The following is an 18,943-nucleotide window of genomic DNA, read 5'->3' as shown; positions in this document are numbered from 1 at the left end:
TTCAAGATCAACGAATCCATGGTTCGCAAGCGGTTGAAGCAGGAAAACGAGCTTCGACAACTCAAGAAGACGGAGCTGAGTTTCCGCGGAAAAAAAAGAAAAACAAAACGCGAAAACAAGGCGATGTGGCCCGAGTTGGAAGACCAACTCGAGCAATGGATTAATGAGCAAACAACAGCCGGGAGAAGCGTCTCAAGTCATCATTCGACTGAGTCCAATAACTCTGCCATGTGCAGCAAGTGAGGAAGCTTGCCATCATTCCGGGAGGCTTGACGAACCGCTGGACATCCGTGTAAACAGGGCGTTCAAAGTGAAGTTGCGAGCGGCGTGGGAGCCATGGATGACAGATGGCGAACGCAGTTTTACTAAGACTAGGAGGCAGCGCCAGGCGAGTTACGCCACAATTTGTGCATTGATTGTGGATGCTTGGGCTAACGTGTCTGCTTGTGTTTGATTGAAAACTTGCCCAGCTGTTCATTTTGAATACAGAAGATGAGGACTCGTGGATTCGTGGATGAGGATTGATCAAAAAATAACGTGAGTACATTGTTAAATACTTCAATGAAGTACAACCGAACTCAGGTTTGCTCCCACTGCCTTTTTAAAAACATTGTTTTAGTGTGCATGCATGCTAACGTATGTTTTAAGCTAGCATATGTTTTTACCATGCCCGCGCCTAATAATACGGTGCGCCCTATGTATGTGTTAAATATAGAAATAGAACCCGTAACTGAGACTGTGCCTTTTAGTGCGGTGCGCCTTATGGTCGTGAAAATACGGTAGGCTTCTTCAGTCCACACAAAGCTGCTGAGGCAGAAAGACGACTGACCTCTGAATGTGCTTCAGCTATAAGATGCGCTTCAGCCCCTACGTCAGCCTCTACTTCAGCTTCATCATTGCCATCTGATGTTTCACAGTCACAAACACAAGGTAATGTATATGGTATATGAACATTTATGTTTCTATATAGTGACTTAGACTGTTTTTCTCTCTCAGGAAGCAAACTGTGGCATCGCCTGGACAGATCCATTCAGCAAAGTATAACTCCCACATCTACATCACTGACAGTAAATGCAACAATCGAAGTACAGAAATACCCGGCAGAACAAAACATAGACAGATAGGAGGACCCACTGCAGTACTGGAGAAAGCAAAGAAATTATTTTCCAAATTTATTCACACTGGCTGTTCTGTACCTTTCCACTCAAGCTTCATCTGTGCCTTGTGAGAGGATTTTTTCCAAAGCAGGATAAATCCTCACAAAAAAGCGGAACCGCCTTCGTTCTGGCTCTATAGAAAAACTACTTTAAAAAAATAAATAAAAACCAATGAACAATATTGGGGTTTTAATTATCTTTATTTAATTGCAAGCACTACTACAAGTAGCAAAAGTGCATTCCTATTTCTAATACTGTGTTTGACTGTGCTCCTATAACTTGTTTTGTAGGTGGCAACAAGACTGTAGTATATTTTATTGACCTCTTGATGGCGCCATAGAGTAAATGATTCCTAATGAAGTGTCGGTACATATGCCGATACAGTTGACCTTATGAGTTGTATCGATGCTTCATCTCATCATCACTTTTTTTACAAATGGGCTGAGTGGCTGGATGTACGAACTTGTCATAGAGAGTTGACAATCTGGCAGCGTGGTGGAGTCCAAGGCCATCTTAAGAAGGGCAGCTGATTGATTTCAACTCACCACTCCTGCAAGGACTCACACAAGTGCGCGCACACACACCGGGGTGAAGCTCAGGGTGCTAAGACAGCAGACCTCACAGAATGAGATGAATTCACTTTTGCTTTACTGCTGAGTCACACTTGAGTTGAGCTTTGGGATGTTTTCAACCCCGCCAATGCAAAAAAGACGGCTGTCCGCCTAGCCGCCGTTGTTTTTTTCTTTTTCCCACAGTGATTAAAGAGTACAGTTGAACTGGTTGACTTCCTATTTGTTCTAAAATTAAAACAATTTGAATTAATTTGTACCAGACTAACATACAATTGCACAGATATTTTTTTTTAAGTAACAGTGTAACATTTGCCAATTCAAACTAAAATAAAGTAAAACTACTTACCAAGATGCCTGACAGAGGACACATAATAGTGAAGGAACAGGAAAGCGTTGCTCTGCCGGCTTCTGTTCTCACACTTCTTCTCTGCCATCTATAGAACTCTACAGATCTTTTGGCATCGCAAAAAGCTGTAGAAAAAAAAACACAATTGTCATTAATCCATTTGATACATATTTATGATAAAACTAAATGCAACTTTAAGTAAAACTACTCATCATTTAACAGGATAACAAACGATGGAAACGGAACAAGAAGGTGTTTGTAGAGCAATACTGTCACCTGGTGGAGTATAATATGTATTGCATTGCTGCATTCGTGATGGCATCTGTTCGGTACAGTGAATTTGTGTATGTAATTCACATTCAATTAATTGGATTGCTCATATTTTACTGGGCGGCTAGACTCTTAAGTTAAATTTAGTGTTCTATGGTTATCATCACACACCACAAAAAAAAGGGACAAAACAGAAAATGCTAAAAACAGCGTTAATCCTTTAGATGCACATTGAGGTGAAGTTTTTATCTTTTGAGACAAAAAGTTCTACGACTTTTCTGGTCCTAATGTATGTGACTTACCTGTAATGGATGTTTCAAGCTTCTGTGCTCACACAAAATGAAAGACTGCAGGAGAAAACTCAAGTGGGAAGATTTGATCACTGTTTACAAATAAAGCCCCAAGTCTTGGGATGGCTCGAGAATCATTATACAACACCATTTACTCATATACATACACACATATATAAAATACAAAGGTGCCCTACCAGTCTGAGATGTATTCCGCCCCTCGCCCCAAAGTCAGCTGGGATAGGCTCCTGCTCGCACGCAACCCTAATGAGGGCAAGCACTATAGGTAATGATTGGATTGAAACACAATTTAAAGTTCATATAATATTTCAACGATTTGTAATTTTTGTTTGCAGTGTAGAACTGCAACACGTCGTAGGGAGGGTCCCTACTTATTTCACTACAAATATATATGATGTAATAATAGAGGTGAAACAACTACAGTAATCGATTAATCGACAACTGATGGATTATGAAATTAATCAACAACTATTTTGATAATAGATCAATTGTTTAGACTAAATGATTTATCGATTAGTTGAGAGTCTACGGGGTCTATTTTCGTAGACTCCGAAACATGCACCAGGGCACAAATGGAGGCGTATCTTGATTTTTGTGCAAGTTCAAGGCTCGCTGGTGTGTTTGCCAAATTGGCAGACCGGTCTTGGAGGGGCTGTAGATACTGTACATGACTACGTCTGTGGACATACTTAAGTTGCCAGTGGTTTTCACCATCTCATTCTCTATTTAATAAGGCTACCTAGTAACGTTCAATGCTCCAGTCACGCATGGATCTTAGAGAGATGTCTCCATGCGAGACTATTGCGCCACTTTTCACGGGGAATGAAAAAGAACGCTTCGATTGGAAATGACTGAAGTCGGCGGTGACGACGCCCACACCAGCGCAGACGTCTCACTTTCAAATGCGCCGGGGATACGCCGGTCCACGAAATGACCAAAACTGGGTCTAGCCCACCTCGCAGCACTGCTTTTGCACTAGTCACGAAAATAGAGCCCCTCAAAGTCATTTTTTTCGCAGGCCACATTGTAGTTATGGTTTCTGTCACAGAGCCATTACGACTGCGAAACCATATACTGTACACCAATATTTAATCGCCTCATATTAAATATACACAACAAATTGATGGATGGGTTTTAGTAACAAAAAATGCTTGCAATATCTCAATGTTATCTTACATATTACAATTTGAAATTTTGCTTAAAATGATGTGGCGGCCAGAACTTACCCCAAGCCTTGAGTTTGACACCTGTATCATAAGGGGTCGAATACTTTTCTCTTAAATGTTAATTTTGTAAGATTATTTCTTAACTTAACTTTGGTTTGCTTTCAATTGCTTTGAGCGACACTGACACCTGTAGGTCGAACACAGTTCAGCATTCCTTTCATGAAACGAAAGACTTGCAAATGTTAAATGCTTGGAGAACAAAATGTAGTTGAGATGGGACGAACAAACACGTAAATGTAACTGTGTCACAACAACAACAACAGCAACAACAACAACAACAACAACAACAACGTATCAATGGCTCTGCGATCATCTAGCTATGTCTGTATGAATGACGATAGCGCTGCCTCGCGCTAGCTTGGTCTGATTTAAAATGGCGCCCTAGTGTCGGCATGTAATGCGGTTATTCCTTGTCAACATGTCACTTCTCAGAGTTTGTGCCTTCGTCAAGTGTCTTCATCGGCGCAGTTTGCTGGAAAAGTGTACGTCTCGCGCCCCTCTTGCAGAATGCTGTCAGCGGTGTCTGGCGGTGAGAAATGGCGCAGTTAGGCTACTAGCAGGTGAGGCGACTGATATTTAGTTTGCTTTTTACGACTAATGTTGTGGCTGAGGGCGTTGATAGCATTGTGTGATTTTCATTTACAGATATTTTACTCAATGTTTAATATGCTCTCAAGCGAAAAAAAATATCAGATAAACTGACAGAAAATAAACTATGTACGATATCAACTTGAGTAACTTCGACCACTTAAAGTGAAAAGACACGCTACCCATCATGAATACAAACCAAGGTTTGTGTTTGTCGTATGCTTATTATTATTGTTACTAATTTTCCCCAGACACTCATTTGCAACCTCATCGAAGAAACGTCTCATTTTCAGTCCGGAAGACAGAAGATGCAAAGAAACGTGTTGTGGAACAAACTCAGCTGTTAGATGGTAAGCCTTTTCACACAATTATGTGCAATAATTTCTCCTGATCCTGAAATGTGATGCCAAATGTGTATTAGCATGGTAGGTAAATGTAAGAGGACAGTAACACTTCTAATTTCGCCATATTTTTAATTTAAAGGCCCCATATTTTGGCTACTTAGATCTTCATTCCAATAATTCTCTAACATGGAATTTGTATAAAGGTGTAAAGTTCATTTAAAAAAAAAAAAAAAAAAAAAAAAAACAACACTTTGGTTTTCTCATAAGAGTGTCCAGAAAAGGCCCCTCTGACAGCCACTTCTGTTTGACCCAATTTTGTATCTGCTTTATCCGGAGAGGTCGGTAGAGATCTTCGCTAGTGACATAGATAAACTGGAGAAATTTGAATGACCTAATTTCAGGCCTCTTGGCAGAAAAATGTCTGGAACTCAGGAATGCGTGGACGATTTTAATTCATATTTCACATGTTTCCTAAGGCATCGTAGAGTTCCAAATACTAGAAAAAGTTGGTTTGGTAAATTATGGGACCTTTAAAGTGGTTATAATTCCTCAAATTAAAATACACTGCACTTTATAATGTATATGTTTTGTGTTATCACTGCACACACACAGAACCAAATTACACACTTGCAGGCTTGCAAGTGGAGATGTGAGAGTGAAAGGATCCCGCAAATAGGGCTGCACTTGAGCTAGGGGAGTGGGGACAGTAGCCAGGAATCGGATTAGCATCTCTCCAACAACTAGTTGCCATTTTTTCATTACATCCAACCTTTCACTTTCACAGTTACAAATATGGCCAATTATTTGGAAATACAAGTGTTTATTTTTATTTTCCATTTGTTCCTTTTAAGTGCTAGAGGCCAGGATCCAGCAACTTCAACCTGAAAGTCTTTTTGATGTCCAAAAAGCAAATGTGGAGTTTCTTCAAGCCCCCTCATCAGGGAGCCACATCTCCTCTGTCAGAACTCCTAACACACCTCCAGAGAGGCAAGATGTTTCCAAATGGGCGCAGAATGTCGTTAGGGAACCCTCTAAATCCCAGCCCACTCGCTGGATGGAAAAATTAACTAAGGAGAAGAAAAGCAAGCTGAAAAAACGGCAGCACCTCCGTGAGAAGCTGCAGAAGAACGTCAAGGAGAAAGTGGTAGGAAAGCACCCCGGTGGTAAGGGCAACCCTAAACTTCCTGGCACAAGTTACAAAACGATATCGAGCAAAAACCCTGCTGGCTTGGCTGAGAAGAGCAACGTGAATGCCAACGTTCAGGCTGCATCACAAAAAGCCCCCAAAAGCAAACGAAAGAACCCTAAGAATAAACCTCCCAGTGCAAAGAACCATGTGACTGATGAGGAGCTTGCACAGGTGGAGGAACTGGAGAGGAGGCTCAGTCAGCAAGCTAGACCGTGGTCCTGCCTGACTCAACCGGAGCATCCGCTGCAGGCCACGGAAGGAGCCGTAGGGAACACCCGCTCTTGCATCTTCTCTTGGCTGGAGGCGTGTGTGTTTGCGGGGGACATTGAGCGAGCGCACAGTTTCCTGCTCAGCCAGCACAGAGTTCGGAGTCGACGGGCAGTTCTCGACACGGACGTTTACAACATCATGCTGCGAGTCTGGGCCAAAAAGGTATAGTGAAAAGTCATGTTCATTTTTAATGACAATCCAGTGAACCTCCGTTCATTGTGGGGGATATGTACAGAGTAGACCCACCAACGCTAGGTGAAATTCCACATTATACACATGGCGAGAAACTCTTTGGTACCTCTCTGTTGTGAAAGGGGGGTGGGGGGGGGGGAACACTAAAATAACTTGAAACAAAAGTAAGAATGAATGTAAAATTACTGAAAATGAGCCAATGAATAGTCTGCATTGTTTTATTTTTGTGATCCAATGGAATTATCTTACAAACCAGTCTAATGAAAATGGCCTGGACCAAAATGATGGTACCTTGAGGCTCAATTTAATATTTTATTCCACTTTAAGGGAATTACTGCAAACCATTTCTATAACTCTCAATGAGGCTTTAAGCATGTCTTGACAGGTATTTTGGCTCAATATACACGAGCAAAGTCTCCAAGTTCGTCCAACCTTCTCAGGTTCGAAGGGTGCCTTCTCCAAACTGTATGTTTCGGGGGGGGTTTCCCACAGATGTCCAGTAATATTTATATCAGGATGCTTCAGAATAGTCTAGTAATATTTTGTTCTTAGCCGTTCTTGTTTTTTGTTTTTTTTATTAGCTGTATATTTTTGTCTTTTATCTCGTTTTCAGACCCATATATTTTGTTCCAGAATGCCTTAATGTTCTTGAGATTTCTTTACAACCAGCACAGCTTCAGGACACCATGTGCTGGATTTAGCAAGCAGCCCCAGAACATAACTGAGCCTGCTGTTTGCTTCACACTAGGGACAGAAAATGGGTGGGGGTGCCGCTTCCATTGTGACTGAAACAGCAAGGTTTCATGGAGTTATTTCGTATTCCAAATTAAAACGTTTGCAGAGGTTCCAACAAGTTGTCCTTGAGGTCACATTAATTCTACAGGAGACGTACTTTTGTCATTTTTAGGCGAATCTCCATACAAAGTTAATTGGCTCTCCTTTTTTTTTTTAGGGCACCTTGAATCAGATTGGCCGTTTGTTTATTCTCTTAGAGGAGGCAAGTCTGCGGCCAAATATTGGATCGTATTGTGCTGCTCTGGAATGTATGGGCCGTAGTGCTTACTGCTCCCCCCAAGTTATTAATAGGTATGTATTCACCACACACTGTATACAGCTCACACGAATGTGTACAGTACCGAGACCTAACAGCAGGTGTCATGTTGTCCCCAGTCGCTCAGTTTTAAATCCCAATTTTTTTGTCAGAACTGGTCACTGTAATGATTTGGCATGACCTCCTCTGTGACAGAAGAGATAATTATTATGAATTATTTCCTGATGTTCACTGAGCTGTTATCATATGTACCAGAGTTAAGGGATCGAGTGGACCCAAGCACAGCACAGATTGCCTAGCCTTAGTGAACCAAACTGAACTGTATCCCTTGGTGCCTCTGTATGGCTTTGGACAGCATTCACCTTCATTGCCCTCACACTATCCTCTCCCTCAGTCATCCATCCCATTATAACCACACAAATAAACACACGCTTCTCCCTTTGACTTTTTCTCTCCGAGTGCCGCGTCCTCCTGAGCTCTCTGCTTCCCCCGGTGCTGCATAGGCAGTCACCAGGCTCATTACACCCCATTGTTCATTCTCTCTTGTCACCTTTGTTCCTCTGGATCACACTGACGAGCTGGCGGACTAATCCCATCTTTGTACAAGGCTCGCTCAATTTGCCCACTAACGAAAACTGCACACTTTACATTGACATAGTCTCCAAGGAATTTAAGAGAATTTTCCAAAAAGTGAGCTGGAGATAAATGCTTTCTCCTTGCATACCATTTCAAATATGTTATTTTTTAGTGCATTGCTGTCCTCATTCCATTCATCAAGAATGGATGGCACCATTTTGTCCATTTTTCTATAGCATTTGTCCTCATTAAGGTTGCTGGTTCGCTGGAGCCTAATTCAGTTGATTTTGGTTGACCAGTGGGGTATACCCTGGACTGGTCGCCATCTAATCGCAGGGCCCATATAGCCAAGCGACCTAACTTTCACACCTATGAAGAATTTGGACTTTTCACTGAACTTAACATGTATGTTTTGGGAATGTGGGCAGAAGCCTGAGTATCCAGAGGAAACCCAAACAAGCACTGAGTCTCCACACAGGAAAGCCAGTGATTTAAAAAATAAAAAAATCAATAAGGGTTGTGCTCATATGTACCATGTGATGATTTTACAATGATGCCTTGATCGTATAATCTTATTCAAAATTAATCGGTGCCTTGCTGTTTTCGATAAAAAAAATAAATAAAATAATTTAATATAAATTCTTGTTGGCCTGTGATTGGCCTGCGACCAGTTCCGCGTGTACCCCCGCCTCTCGCCCAAAATTAGCTGAAATAGGCGCCAGCATGCCCGCGACCCTAGCAAGGATAAGCGGTACTTAAAATGGATGGATGGATGCTTGTTGGCTTTAGCTGTTGTCGCGCTTGAACTCGAGTTGTCAAATAATGGAAGGGTTAATAGATAAAGAAGATATATTTTGTAGTTCTTATGTCTCCCTCTAGGGGGCGATGTAACCAAACACTGAACACCACTCTTGCTCATTGAGTGAAACGGATATCAGGGGATGAAATACTGTACTTTTGTTTGAGATAAACAATACAACCATGGGAGAAAATATTAGACTTCCCTTTTTTCTTCAATTTCTTGTTCATTTTAATGCCTCGTACCATTAAAGGTATATTACCTAAAGAACACAATGAACACAACAAAAATGCAACTGATTCCATCATACTTTGTCCTGTTTGACATGCTTCAGCTTGAATGTATTCCCAGTGATTTTGGTTAATATAAAGAAAGAAAGAGAGAGAAAAAAACTTGGCTAGATATCAGCTCTTAAAGTAAACTCTTTGTAGCTATTTTTGTTATCATAATTTGTCTAAACAAATTTAGCTTTAGTTACCAGGTGGGTGGTTTAATAATTTTTTCCATGAATGCATGCTGCATAGTAAAGTATGTATACTAAGCTAACTGAACCTCTGTGTAGGGAGACATATTTTATTTGGCGGCTCTGAGACCCCCTCCAGTAGGAGATGTAGTAGGAGATGTTCGCTTCTCTGTGTCCAGACTGCAAATGAAAGGCCGTACACAAAGCCACCACTGGCTAATTTTACCCAATATAGGACACAATCTGCTCCTAGACACCAGTTGACTTCCAAGTTGTTCTAATTTCTAAAGAAATGAATCACAAAGCCAAAGAAAAAGCCAAACAAACTTGTGGAGTTAATGCTTTAGATGTTCACTGGTTTAAGTCTCACCATATTTTCTGACTTCTCACATGAAGTCATGAATTATGAATTTCGAGGCATTTACTTTTCCAAAAAATGTTTGAACTTAAAATGTTCCCCCGACTTGAGCATGGGTTTTATTTGGTATCTAAATAATTATATTCCTCCACTTCTCATTTGTATGCCAGGCACTGGGTGCACATTAGCATTATCTGCATTGTGCAGTCTGGTCAAGACCTCGACGAGATTCTTTTTGAATCAAAATTTCTCTGACTCTGTCAGCGTCCATCTGCCTCTGGATCGGGCTCACATTTTTGGTCAGACAGAAGAGGCCTGTGCCAGTGCAAGCACAGTCCTTGATATTCTGCAACTGTTGTTTGTAAACAATGAATAAACTTTGCAGTGTAACCATGGTACCCTGTTTTTGTGTGTGTGTGTGTGTACAGATGCTTGAACCAGATGGAGGAGGATGGCTTCTCTGTGGACGATGTCTTCAGCCAATGTGTGTTCCAGCTTGATGAAAGAGAAATGGCACTGAAAGCTGTACGCGTCATCCACCCTGACTACCAGCCAGCCTCCAACCACACTACAAGCCAAAGCCCCCCTTCCTTGGTTCAGGACCTTTACACAAAGGTATCTGACTCCTAACTTATTCAATGATATACGTTACTGGCCGATGGAGAGTGAAACAACAACAAAAAACCATCAGCATCACTTTTTTTTCCCCAATTACTTTGTAAACATAAAAAAAATTACTGTTATTAGACAGAGTTATAGTACTAGAATAGGTTGTCGATACTTGGTTTATTAAAGCAAAATGGTGAGAGTTACTGAACAAAAAATATTTTACTGATCATTAGAGTCCAATAAGTTTTCTTTTAAAAATCAGGTGCATCTGCGTGTGCGTCTGTATATGTCTAACTACTCTTCTCTCACACATTATGATACGGTATAGTCAAGTAAGCCCACAAGCTGGTAAAAATTTGAAAAAACAAAAGTCTTCAGAAAGGGGAAATGGCCAAATAATGACAGAAGAAAAGCAGCTTACAATTTACAAGAAAATTATACTTGATTTAAGAGACACTATCAGGTTCAACTTAATCAAATTAATCAACTTAAATACAGGTTTATGGCAATGTGATTCTCATGCACCAAGCCTGCTCTGCGTAAACAGACTCGAAACCATCAAAAAAAGCACTGACCGTGCTTCCATTTCCAACAACTTGTATTTATGAAGCATGATTTTCTGCAATGACAGCAACCGAAACAAATCTACAGAGTAGAGAGGAGATAAATTACACACTTTGTGGTGTCATTGTCTCCTATTCCCCAAGATGGGACCGGCTTGTTGAAGAGAAACAAGCTCAGGGCTCCCACTAATTACAAAAACTGCATTAAGTATACTGGTGAGTTGTATTACGAATAATTAGATTTTTTTTGTTTGTTTGTTTCTTTGCCGGTCTGTCAAAATATTGCTTTACGTGAAGTTGGAAATTGAATTCCTTACAAGAAGTTTACACAATTTTAAGTATGCAAAATAGTCAAAATAATCATTATGTGCAGTAATATACAGTGCATTTGTTAAGCCTGTTTCTACCAAGTAATATGGCATTTCCTCAAATACATGCCTTACCCTAATTGCTTGCTTGTACAGCACCCACTTAAATAACATGCTCCGTTTTAAATATACGCCTCCTTTTCCCCCTTCTGGAAAAATCAAACAAATAACATGGGAGCCTACTAGATGCCTGTAATTACCTTCACTAAGACTGTAAGCCCCAAGTGTGGGGATAGAAGTCTTCACCACAACACAAATCGCTTGCAGAGCAGTTGTGGCATCTGTAAAGCTGAAGTTTATGATTGCAGTGCTGCTGCTAAACATTTTTTCAACTTTTATTTATCCAGGTAAGGCAATTTAGAAGAGTCTTCCTTTCAATGGTGACCCCGCAGCAGAAAACAGAGTAAAACAACGCGAAATAAAAGCAAATACATCGATAACAAACTGTACAGTGTGGTATCATTACATCATACATTACATTCTATCATAGCACATGGTAAATAAAATAGTCAAAACTGGCAAAAACAGGTGCAACGGTCGTGTACAATTTCTCTCACTAACTTTTTAAATGAAAATATTTCAAGATATTTCAACACTGCCGTGAAAATATTTTCTATATTGCTGCAATAAACACTGAGAAACACCAAAGTTGTCTTTTTAGAGGAAGAAATTGCACTGATCAAACGTGCAGAGTATAGTTCTTTTGACTAGCACGGATTAGTTCTCCATGCTCCCACCACTGTTCAAATTCTCCGCTCTTCTCCAAACCATAAGCAAATATTGTTCTTGGAGCCAGCCCATTAAGTTTTAATGATATCATATACGTTATGCTTTAGTTTAGAGAGTAGATGACTCAAGCCCCCAGTAATCAACCAATGCTCCTTGCCAATACAAGAGCTCTAGTGATTTTGAATGCCTCTCACCTATCTGCCCTTTCCCTCACCTCCCCTTATTTTTACATTGTTCATTCATTCCATTCCAAGTGTTGTATTCTTAAGCGTCCACATCATTCTTGCATCCTATTGGCTTTGCTCTATCTCATTGTGTCTTTGTTGACCAACGAGAGTTTTTTGTTTCATAATTCACAACTGACGTCATTGGCGACTTAACGGCTGAAATGCTGCCCAAATAAACTGGCTCGCTCGATAGCGGAATAGCAAACAGGACGGTCTCTCGTGAAGCCTCGGGAGACCATATTGGTGGCAGAAGCTCAAGCTTATTAGAATACTGTTTGCTCTGTGTCACATGCTCATATAAAATGCAGTTTGATTTTGGTTCAACTTTGAGAGAGTCATCGCTCCTTCAGTACCATATATTAGGGTCATACTAAATAATAAAATGAAGAAATACTGTGCATTGATGAACACATTTTTATTTTTATCTATTATGAACATTCGGCAGGTTTGTAATGGAAACCTGGCAAAATAGGCTGCTACGTGTGATCAGGTATTTGTATTTTGAAAAAGTGATTAGCATATGGCTCATTAACCAAGGTTGTTTTTCAATGCTCTGATCATCATTGATAATATATATATATTTTTTTCCAGAACATTTCCTCTGAAGTAATTAGAATTGCATGGCCGGCTAAATCAAATTTCTATTTAGACCGGAAGTTGTAATTGCCCACCCCTGTCCCTTTGAATAGTGTTTTGCGGTCTTTTCTTAATTGGGCTCTTATGACTTGCAACTATAGTATGAAATAAATTTTACCTTGTTTGTAACCTCAGAGGGATAACCACCAGTACCCGAAGCTGGATTTCACTCGAGATGAGCTCCAGGAACGTTTCAAATTCCAGCTAGACATGGAGCATGCCTGCACAGTCACCATTGACTCTGTAGAGGCGGAAAAGCCTATCACAGAACACATGGCTAAAATGGTAAGCCACCCTTATTTTTATCTACCTAATCTGCATTCAGACACCAGAAATATTAAAAAAAAACCTTCTTAGGTTAAGTAGACTGGACTAAATAGACCCAAAATATGCGTCTATGGTGTTTTAACGTATTTTAACGTACCAAATTATTCATGGGCAGATTTTGGGATAAAAGGAATTTTTATTGTTGAATTGGTATCTTCTTGTTGGAAATGGCAAAATAGTGTAGGGAAGGGGTGTAGTGTGCCTTTTTGTCATTGTTTTTGTAAATTTAGTAAATAATTGATGTCCTTGATCTTATCGGATGCTTTCCAAGAAACTCAATCTTTTGCAGCATTCCAAAGGATGAAATATATATTGAAATAATTGCGAAAAAAAACTTAGACTATTTTCGACATGGAACATTTTGATGTACTGTTAAAAAAAAAAAAAAAAAAAAAAAACCTTGATTGTAGTTAGTCTGTCTTATTTCACTACTTTTGAAGGGCAGTCATTGTCCACTGCAAGTATGGAGGAGGAAAACGTCATATCTTGTGTTCTAACCGTGGCATTTACAGTCCGGGCTGGCTCGTCTCCCTCTGCAGATGGGCTACGTGGGAAGCGACAAGGCCGAGAGTCCCTGGTGGCCAGGAAGCATTTACAGACAGGCAGGCAAGCAGGCAGGGCAGAATAATAATGTATTGTAATGGAGGACACCAGAGAGGAGGCAGTCAGAGTCACCTCTCCATCAGCTATCTAGACTTGCACTAAGCTTGCTAAAGATTTCTGATTGAATATAAAGTATTAAAATACTCAGATGGGCATGGTGCATTATCCACAAATCCACTGACTGTTTTACCACTGAGGCAAAGTTGACATTTCAACAACATAGTTGTCAAGGTTGTCAAGTGTTAACCCTGTTTTTTTATTTACTTTTAACTACTTAGATGTACTGGAACCTACTGAAGAACACAATCTGTTCAATGATGCAAGTTGACATCCGAGTTGTTCTCATTACAAAAATTTAAATCCATCGGAAATAAAGTAACATAAATTAATTTGTTCCAGGCACAAAGTGTCCCCATTATTAAAATTCTATTAACCATGCAATGTTTTAAGTACCAATGTAACTTTCCTAACTGTCATACAACTGTAAAGATTTAACTGCTCTATATTAAAATAAAGTAAAACTACTCACCCTTTGAAGACACGGAGAAGGAACAGGATGTTGTTTGCAGAGTGATAATTTTATCTTCAGTGCCATTTTATAACTATTGCTGGAATTGTGTTGCATAATGTACAAGTATATTTATGTCAACGTGAGCTTGTTAATATTACTCCCAAGTTTTCTTTCACTTTTGAGGCATATTTTCAACTAATGTAGTTGCATTGCTGTTGGCTGCTGTTGTTTGTGTTGTTATCACAACTACAGTCATCCTTTTAGAGGGCGTTGCTGCTGGAGCAACGGGCTCACTGGCGCAGAGCCCTCCTCCAGGCCTTCAGGGAGGGCAAGATGATCCTGGGGAAGACCAACACCAAGGACTTTAGACTCAACCTCTATCCCTACTTCTGTTTGCTGGAGGACAATGACTATGTTGACATCATGATACAGGTAATACAGCCCGCCTAACTCAGCCGGCCGCTCGATGAAATGCCAGACAGCGGAGGTTCAAGGCACTCCTGTGATTGGTTGACTCACACGACTGATTATTTACTGCTGTTAACTGTGTCCTACTAGAGTGTTTCCAGCATGCCTCCCAGCGGAGAGTCCCTGATGACTTTAGCCAAAGATGTGGGCAGCCGCATTTACACCAAGTACTCTGTTCAGCAAAAGTACAGGAATCACATGGTGGAAAAGCTGGGCAGCATTTACAATGCTTACACAGACCTGCTAGCCAAAGACACCAAGGTATCCAAAAAAATCAAACAGTAAGATAATGTTTTACCAGATTTGAACAAAGTTCTAATTTTGCGTGCTTAAGACGTTACTATCTTACAGTTGAACGGGTATATTTTCAAGCAGTACAACACAACAGAAAACTTAATTAATATATGGCCTATGATTTAAAATTTTTAGGTTCGATACAGTAATCAGATAATGTGTCTCTTCATAGACATGGTGAAGCAGTATGTGGCTCATAATCCAAGGTTAATGTGAACGCCCTTCTAAGTAACCTTTCGCATTTAGATGTTCGCCTCAAAAGGAGGCTCTATGTTTAGCATAAGTGTCACAGCAGCTGGCGTGTTAGTCGGAAGAGCTTGTACGATATAATGTGTTGCGATTATGACATGTTATGTAAGGTAAAATTAGTGAATTGTTCAATCAAGAGCACAGAGCTAGAAATAAATGACATTTTCTAATGTTTATTAGACACTCATTATACCTGAACTCAGTTTCCAAGATTCATATCATCACTTTGTGCTTATGGGCAAATAAACTGTTATTGACCTCTTCTTTCAGGCATATAATGTCCTTCCCAGGGAGGAGTGGTGCAAGCTGGAGACAGCACATCCATCAGGGCCCACACTCCTGGGGTGTGAATCCTCATGGCCGTACATAGTAACTTTGGAGCTGGGAACGTACCTGCTGGATCTGATGGTGAAGAACCTCAAAATTAATAGCGACATCCTGAACTCGTCCTACGACAGGAAGCGCATCCCCATCCTTTACCACATGTACACTTTTCGCAGCAACCGACAGGTATCATGTCCACACATCTCTGTCAGTGGAATGCTTGTTTCCATGTGAATGTATTATGATTTTGCACAGTAAAGTGGTACAATTTTGAGTACAACCTAATTTTGGGGGAAAATATGCCTCTAAAGTAAAAATATGGAAGTGCAAACCATTATCATGCCAGACTCCACTTAAAACATGTAAACCAGTGTTGAAAAAGAGGGAAAATTTAATGATGAAAATGGGGGGGGGAAAAAAATAAAAAAATTATTTTCGCTCTCTTTTATGTGTCAGTCAAGTGTCTTTAAAGGTTATTAGATAGTTTTAGTTGTAGTTTTAGGTAAGCCTAGTACATATTTATGCTTATGTGTCATAGCACCAGTTTAAACCTGGAAATTAATTCACTTTTCCTATGAAATAACTTTATATTAAAGGGCCTAAACTAAATCCCTAAACTGATTTGAAATGGTTACGAAGAAGGAAGCATTGTCTAACGTTTTGTACAGTTTCCTGCAAAATTTAGTTGAGAAGCAGATGCTAGGGAATTGACAATGATATTTGACTAAATTTCCTTGATTAGTCAATTAATCCATCCATCCATCCATCCATTTTCTAAGCCGCTTCTCCTCACTAGGGTCGCGGGCGTGCTGGAGCCTATCCCAGCTGTCATCGGGCAGGAGGCGGGGTACACCCTGAACTGGTTGCCAGCCAATCGCAGGGCACATAGAAACAAACAACCATTCGCACTCACAGTCATGCCTACGGGCAATTTAGAGTCTCCAATTAATGCATGTTTTTGGGATGTGGGAGGAAACCGGAGTGCCCGGAGAAAACCCACGCAGGCACGGGGAGAACATGCAAACTCCACACAGGCGGGGACGGGGATTGAACCCCGCACCTCAGAACTGTGAGGCTGACGCTCAAACCAGTCGCCCACCGTGCTGCCGTCAATTAATCCATTGATGTTAATATTTATAATGGTTTTTTTTTAAATTGGCTGTTATAATCCTGTTCTTAATGTTCTGTATTCCACTTTGTCTGCCAGTGTCGTATTGAACTGATGAATGTTGATTGGACAGTTTGTCATAGTAGAGTTGACATCATGTTGTTCTTTAGGGCGCAAACTAGTTGATAGCGGATCAACAACACTCTTCATTTCTCCTCCACATGATCGACAGAATTCTTAATGATCCATTAATCGATTAATTGATCCTATCCCTCTCCTCTCAGGTCAGTCCTATTCATTGAAATGACATCCAGTGAGTAAGAGATTTGTGGATTAATGATGACCAGAAGCATCTGAAGGCACTTGACTTTGGCTTTCTGTCACTCTTAAGTCTGTCACCTTGTGGACCCTAATATCCAGCATGGCTCTCCCATGAGGGTGAATTATAAAACCGCTTACCCTCCTGCGCAAAGAATCCAGACTAATCCCTTTTTTTAGTGTCCCATTTTTAATTGGCTCGCTGATTGGCTGCCACCAGACTCTGCAGGAGGGTGACGTGACCGTGTCATGGGAAAGCGCAAGAGAAAACGTTGGGGACTTGACGCACGGCTCGGAGATAACGGAGCTTTCACTTTGTGCTTACAAGGCAGTTCTTGCCATCACTGCCTTTGCTGTGACTTTTCTCCCCACCTTTTCTGTTGCTCTCTTTGGAGGTTAGCTCATCAGGGGAGCTGGCTAATGACTTTATGACACAGCATGACAGTCTGAGTGGTGCAAAGCAATGCTGGGCTTATTTATTTTTTGCTGTCAGTTTGCTGTATTTCTTCACACAAGACTATTTACGGCGCACTAATTCTTCCGCAGTAAAGCTATAGCCTCGAAGAAACTACAGCATATTAACAACAGTTGAGCAAATTGTTTTTTTGCTGTAATTTTGAGCATTTTTGTTGTTGACATCATGTGTAAGCATTAAATAGGTTTGTGTTAATTAGTGGTGGGGTATCTACTTTCATTTGAGAAAACTTCATCCATTTTCTTTAGTGCTTGTCCTCATTATAGTCGCGGGTGAGCCGGAGTCTTTCGCAGCTGACTTTGGGTAAGAGGCAGGGTACACCCTGGAGCAGTCACCTGCCAATCGCAAGGCAAAAGGCAAACAACTGTTTACTGGAGTGAAGATTTTTCGGACTAACGCTTTCTTTAATTTTAGTGTGACTGTTATTTTCAGGGCGTTTGCGTGGTTTTAAATTTCTTATTTTTCTGTAAATGGATTTCATGAACTAGCCTCTCTCCTCAGGTGGGCTTCATAAAGCCCCACCCCATCCTGACACAGATGCAGCAGGAGGCCATGGAGACTAAACTTACCTTTGACTCCTCCGTAATGCCCATGCGTTGCCCTCCTTTGCCCTGGACCTCGGTCAAGTTTGGTGCGTACCTGCTGACCCCTGCCAAGCTGATGCGCAGTGTGGATGGGGTGACCCAGCATGAGGAGTTGTTGGAGAGATGCCAGAACCTTCACCCAGTCCTGGACTCCCTTAACCAGCTGGGTAACTGTGCCTGGAGGATCAACAAACCTCTCTTGGACGTCATCATCTCTATCTTTAATGATCGAGGTAGCGACAAGCTAGACATCCCTCCTCCCGTCTCAGAGGCCCCCAAAATTCCCCTCTTCAACCCGCAGGACCCCTCTTACACTTCCACTGAGAAGGCTCACATGAAGAGGGAGGTCATCATCGCCAGAAAAAAATGCAGCGAAATGCACAGCTTACGCATGGACGCTCTCTATAAACTGTCCATCGCCAACCACATCAGAGACGAGGTCTTCTGGTTCCCGCATAATATGGATTTCCGGGGACGCACCTACCCCTGTCCTCCGTACTTCAATCACCTGGGAAGCGACGTAACCCGCTGTATCCTGCTGTTCGCAGAGGGCAAGCCGCTCGGGCCTAAGGGCCTGAACTGGCTCAAGATCCACTTGGTCAATCTCACAGGCTTGAAGAAGAGGAGCTCGCTGCAAGGAAGGCTAGAGTACGCCGATTCTATTATGGAAGACATTCTGGACTCTGCTGACCACCCATTGAATGTGCGTCTATCTTTACTGATATTTGCTTCACATTCTTTTGTAAGCAGAACTGTGAGACAGACGTGCTAAAGACTAGGCACCGTGCCGATTTTCCATAATATGGCCCTCTATTTTTTTGAATGACAAACCACTAAC

The 18,943-nt window shown here is 41.1% G+C and overlaps 1 protein-coding gene and 1 long non-coding RNA gene across 4 annotated transcripts in view; both read left to right on the top strand.

Annotated features, from left to right (window-relative positions):
* Positions 1–247: 247 nt before the first annotated feature.
* LOC133406713 (uncharacterized) lies at positions 248–1,283 on the top strand. Its single transcript, XR_009769088.1, has 3 exons — positions 248–537; positions 847–930; positions 997–1,283. It is a non-coding gene; the product is annotated as an uncharacterized LOC133406713 (long non-coding RNA).
* Positions 1,284–4,268: 2,985 nt separating this feature from the next.
* polrmt (polymerase (RNA) mitochondrial (DNA directed)) overlaps positions 4,269–18,943 on the top strand; it is a 45,290-nt gene continuing 30,615 nt past the window's right edge. For 2 of the 3 annotated variants that reach the window (XM_061683972.1, XM_061683974.1), the window contains exons 1-10: positions 4,269–4,442; positions 4,722–4,820; positions 5,666–6,435; positions 7,418–7,551; positions 10,141–10,327; positions 12,980–13,129; positions 14,550–14,717; positions 14,844–15,014; positions 15,567–15,806; positions 18,023–18,808. In XM_061683972.1, the coding sequence (XP_061539956.1) occupies positions 4,280–4,442; positions 4,722–4,820; positions 5,666–6,435; positions 7,418–7,551; positions 10,141–10,327; positions 12,980–13,129; positions 14,550–14,717; positions 14,844–15,014; positions 15,567–15,806; positions 18,023–18,808 (2,868 nt within the window). In that variant the 5' untranslated portion in view covers positions 4,269–4,279. The remainder of the gene's footprint in view (positions 4,443–4,721; positions 4,821–5,665; positions 6,436–7,417; positions 7,552–10,140; positions 10,328–12,979; positions 13,130–14,549; positions 14,718–14,843; positions 15,015–15,566; positions 15,807–18,022; positions 18,809–18,943) is intronic. The other variant, XM_061683973.1, reaches the window with a different exon arrangement.

Source organism: Phycodurus eques, chromosome 8, assembly GCF_024500275.1.
Source record: "Phycodurus eques isolate BA_2022a chromosome 8, UOR_Pequ_1.1, whole genome shotgun sequence".
Classification (NCBI taxonomy): domain Eukaryota; kingdom Metazoa; phylum Chordata; class Actinopteri; order Syngnathiformes; family Syngnathidae; genus Phycodurus; species Phycodurus eques.
Note: the sequence above shows the minus strand (reverse complement) of the source record. Positions and strands in the feature narration are given on the sequence as shown.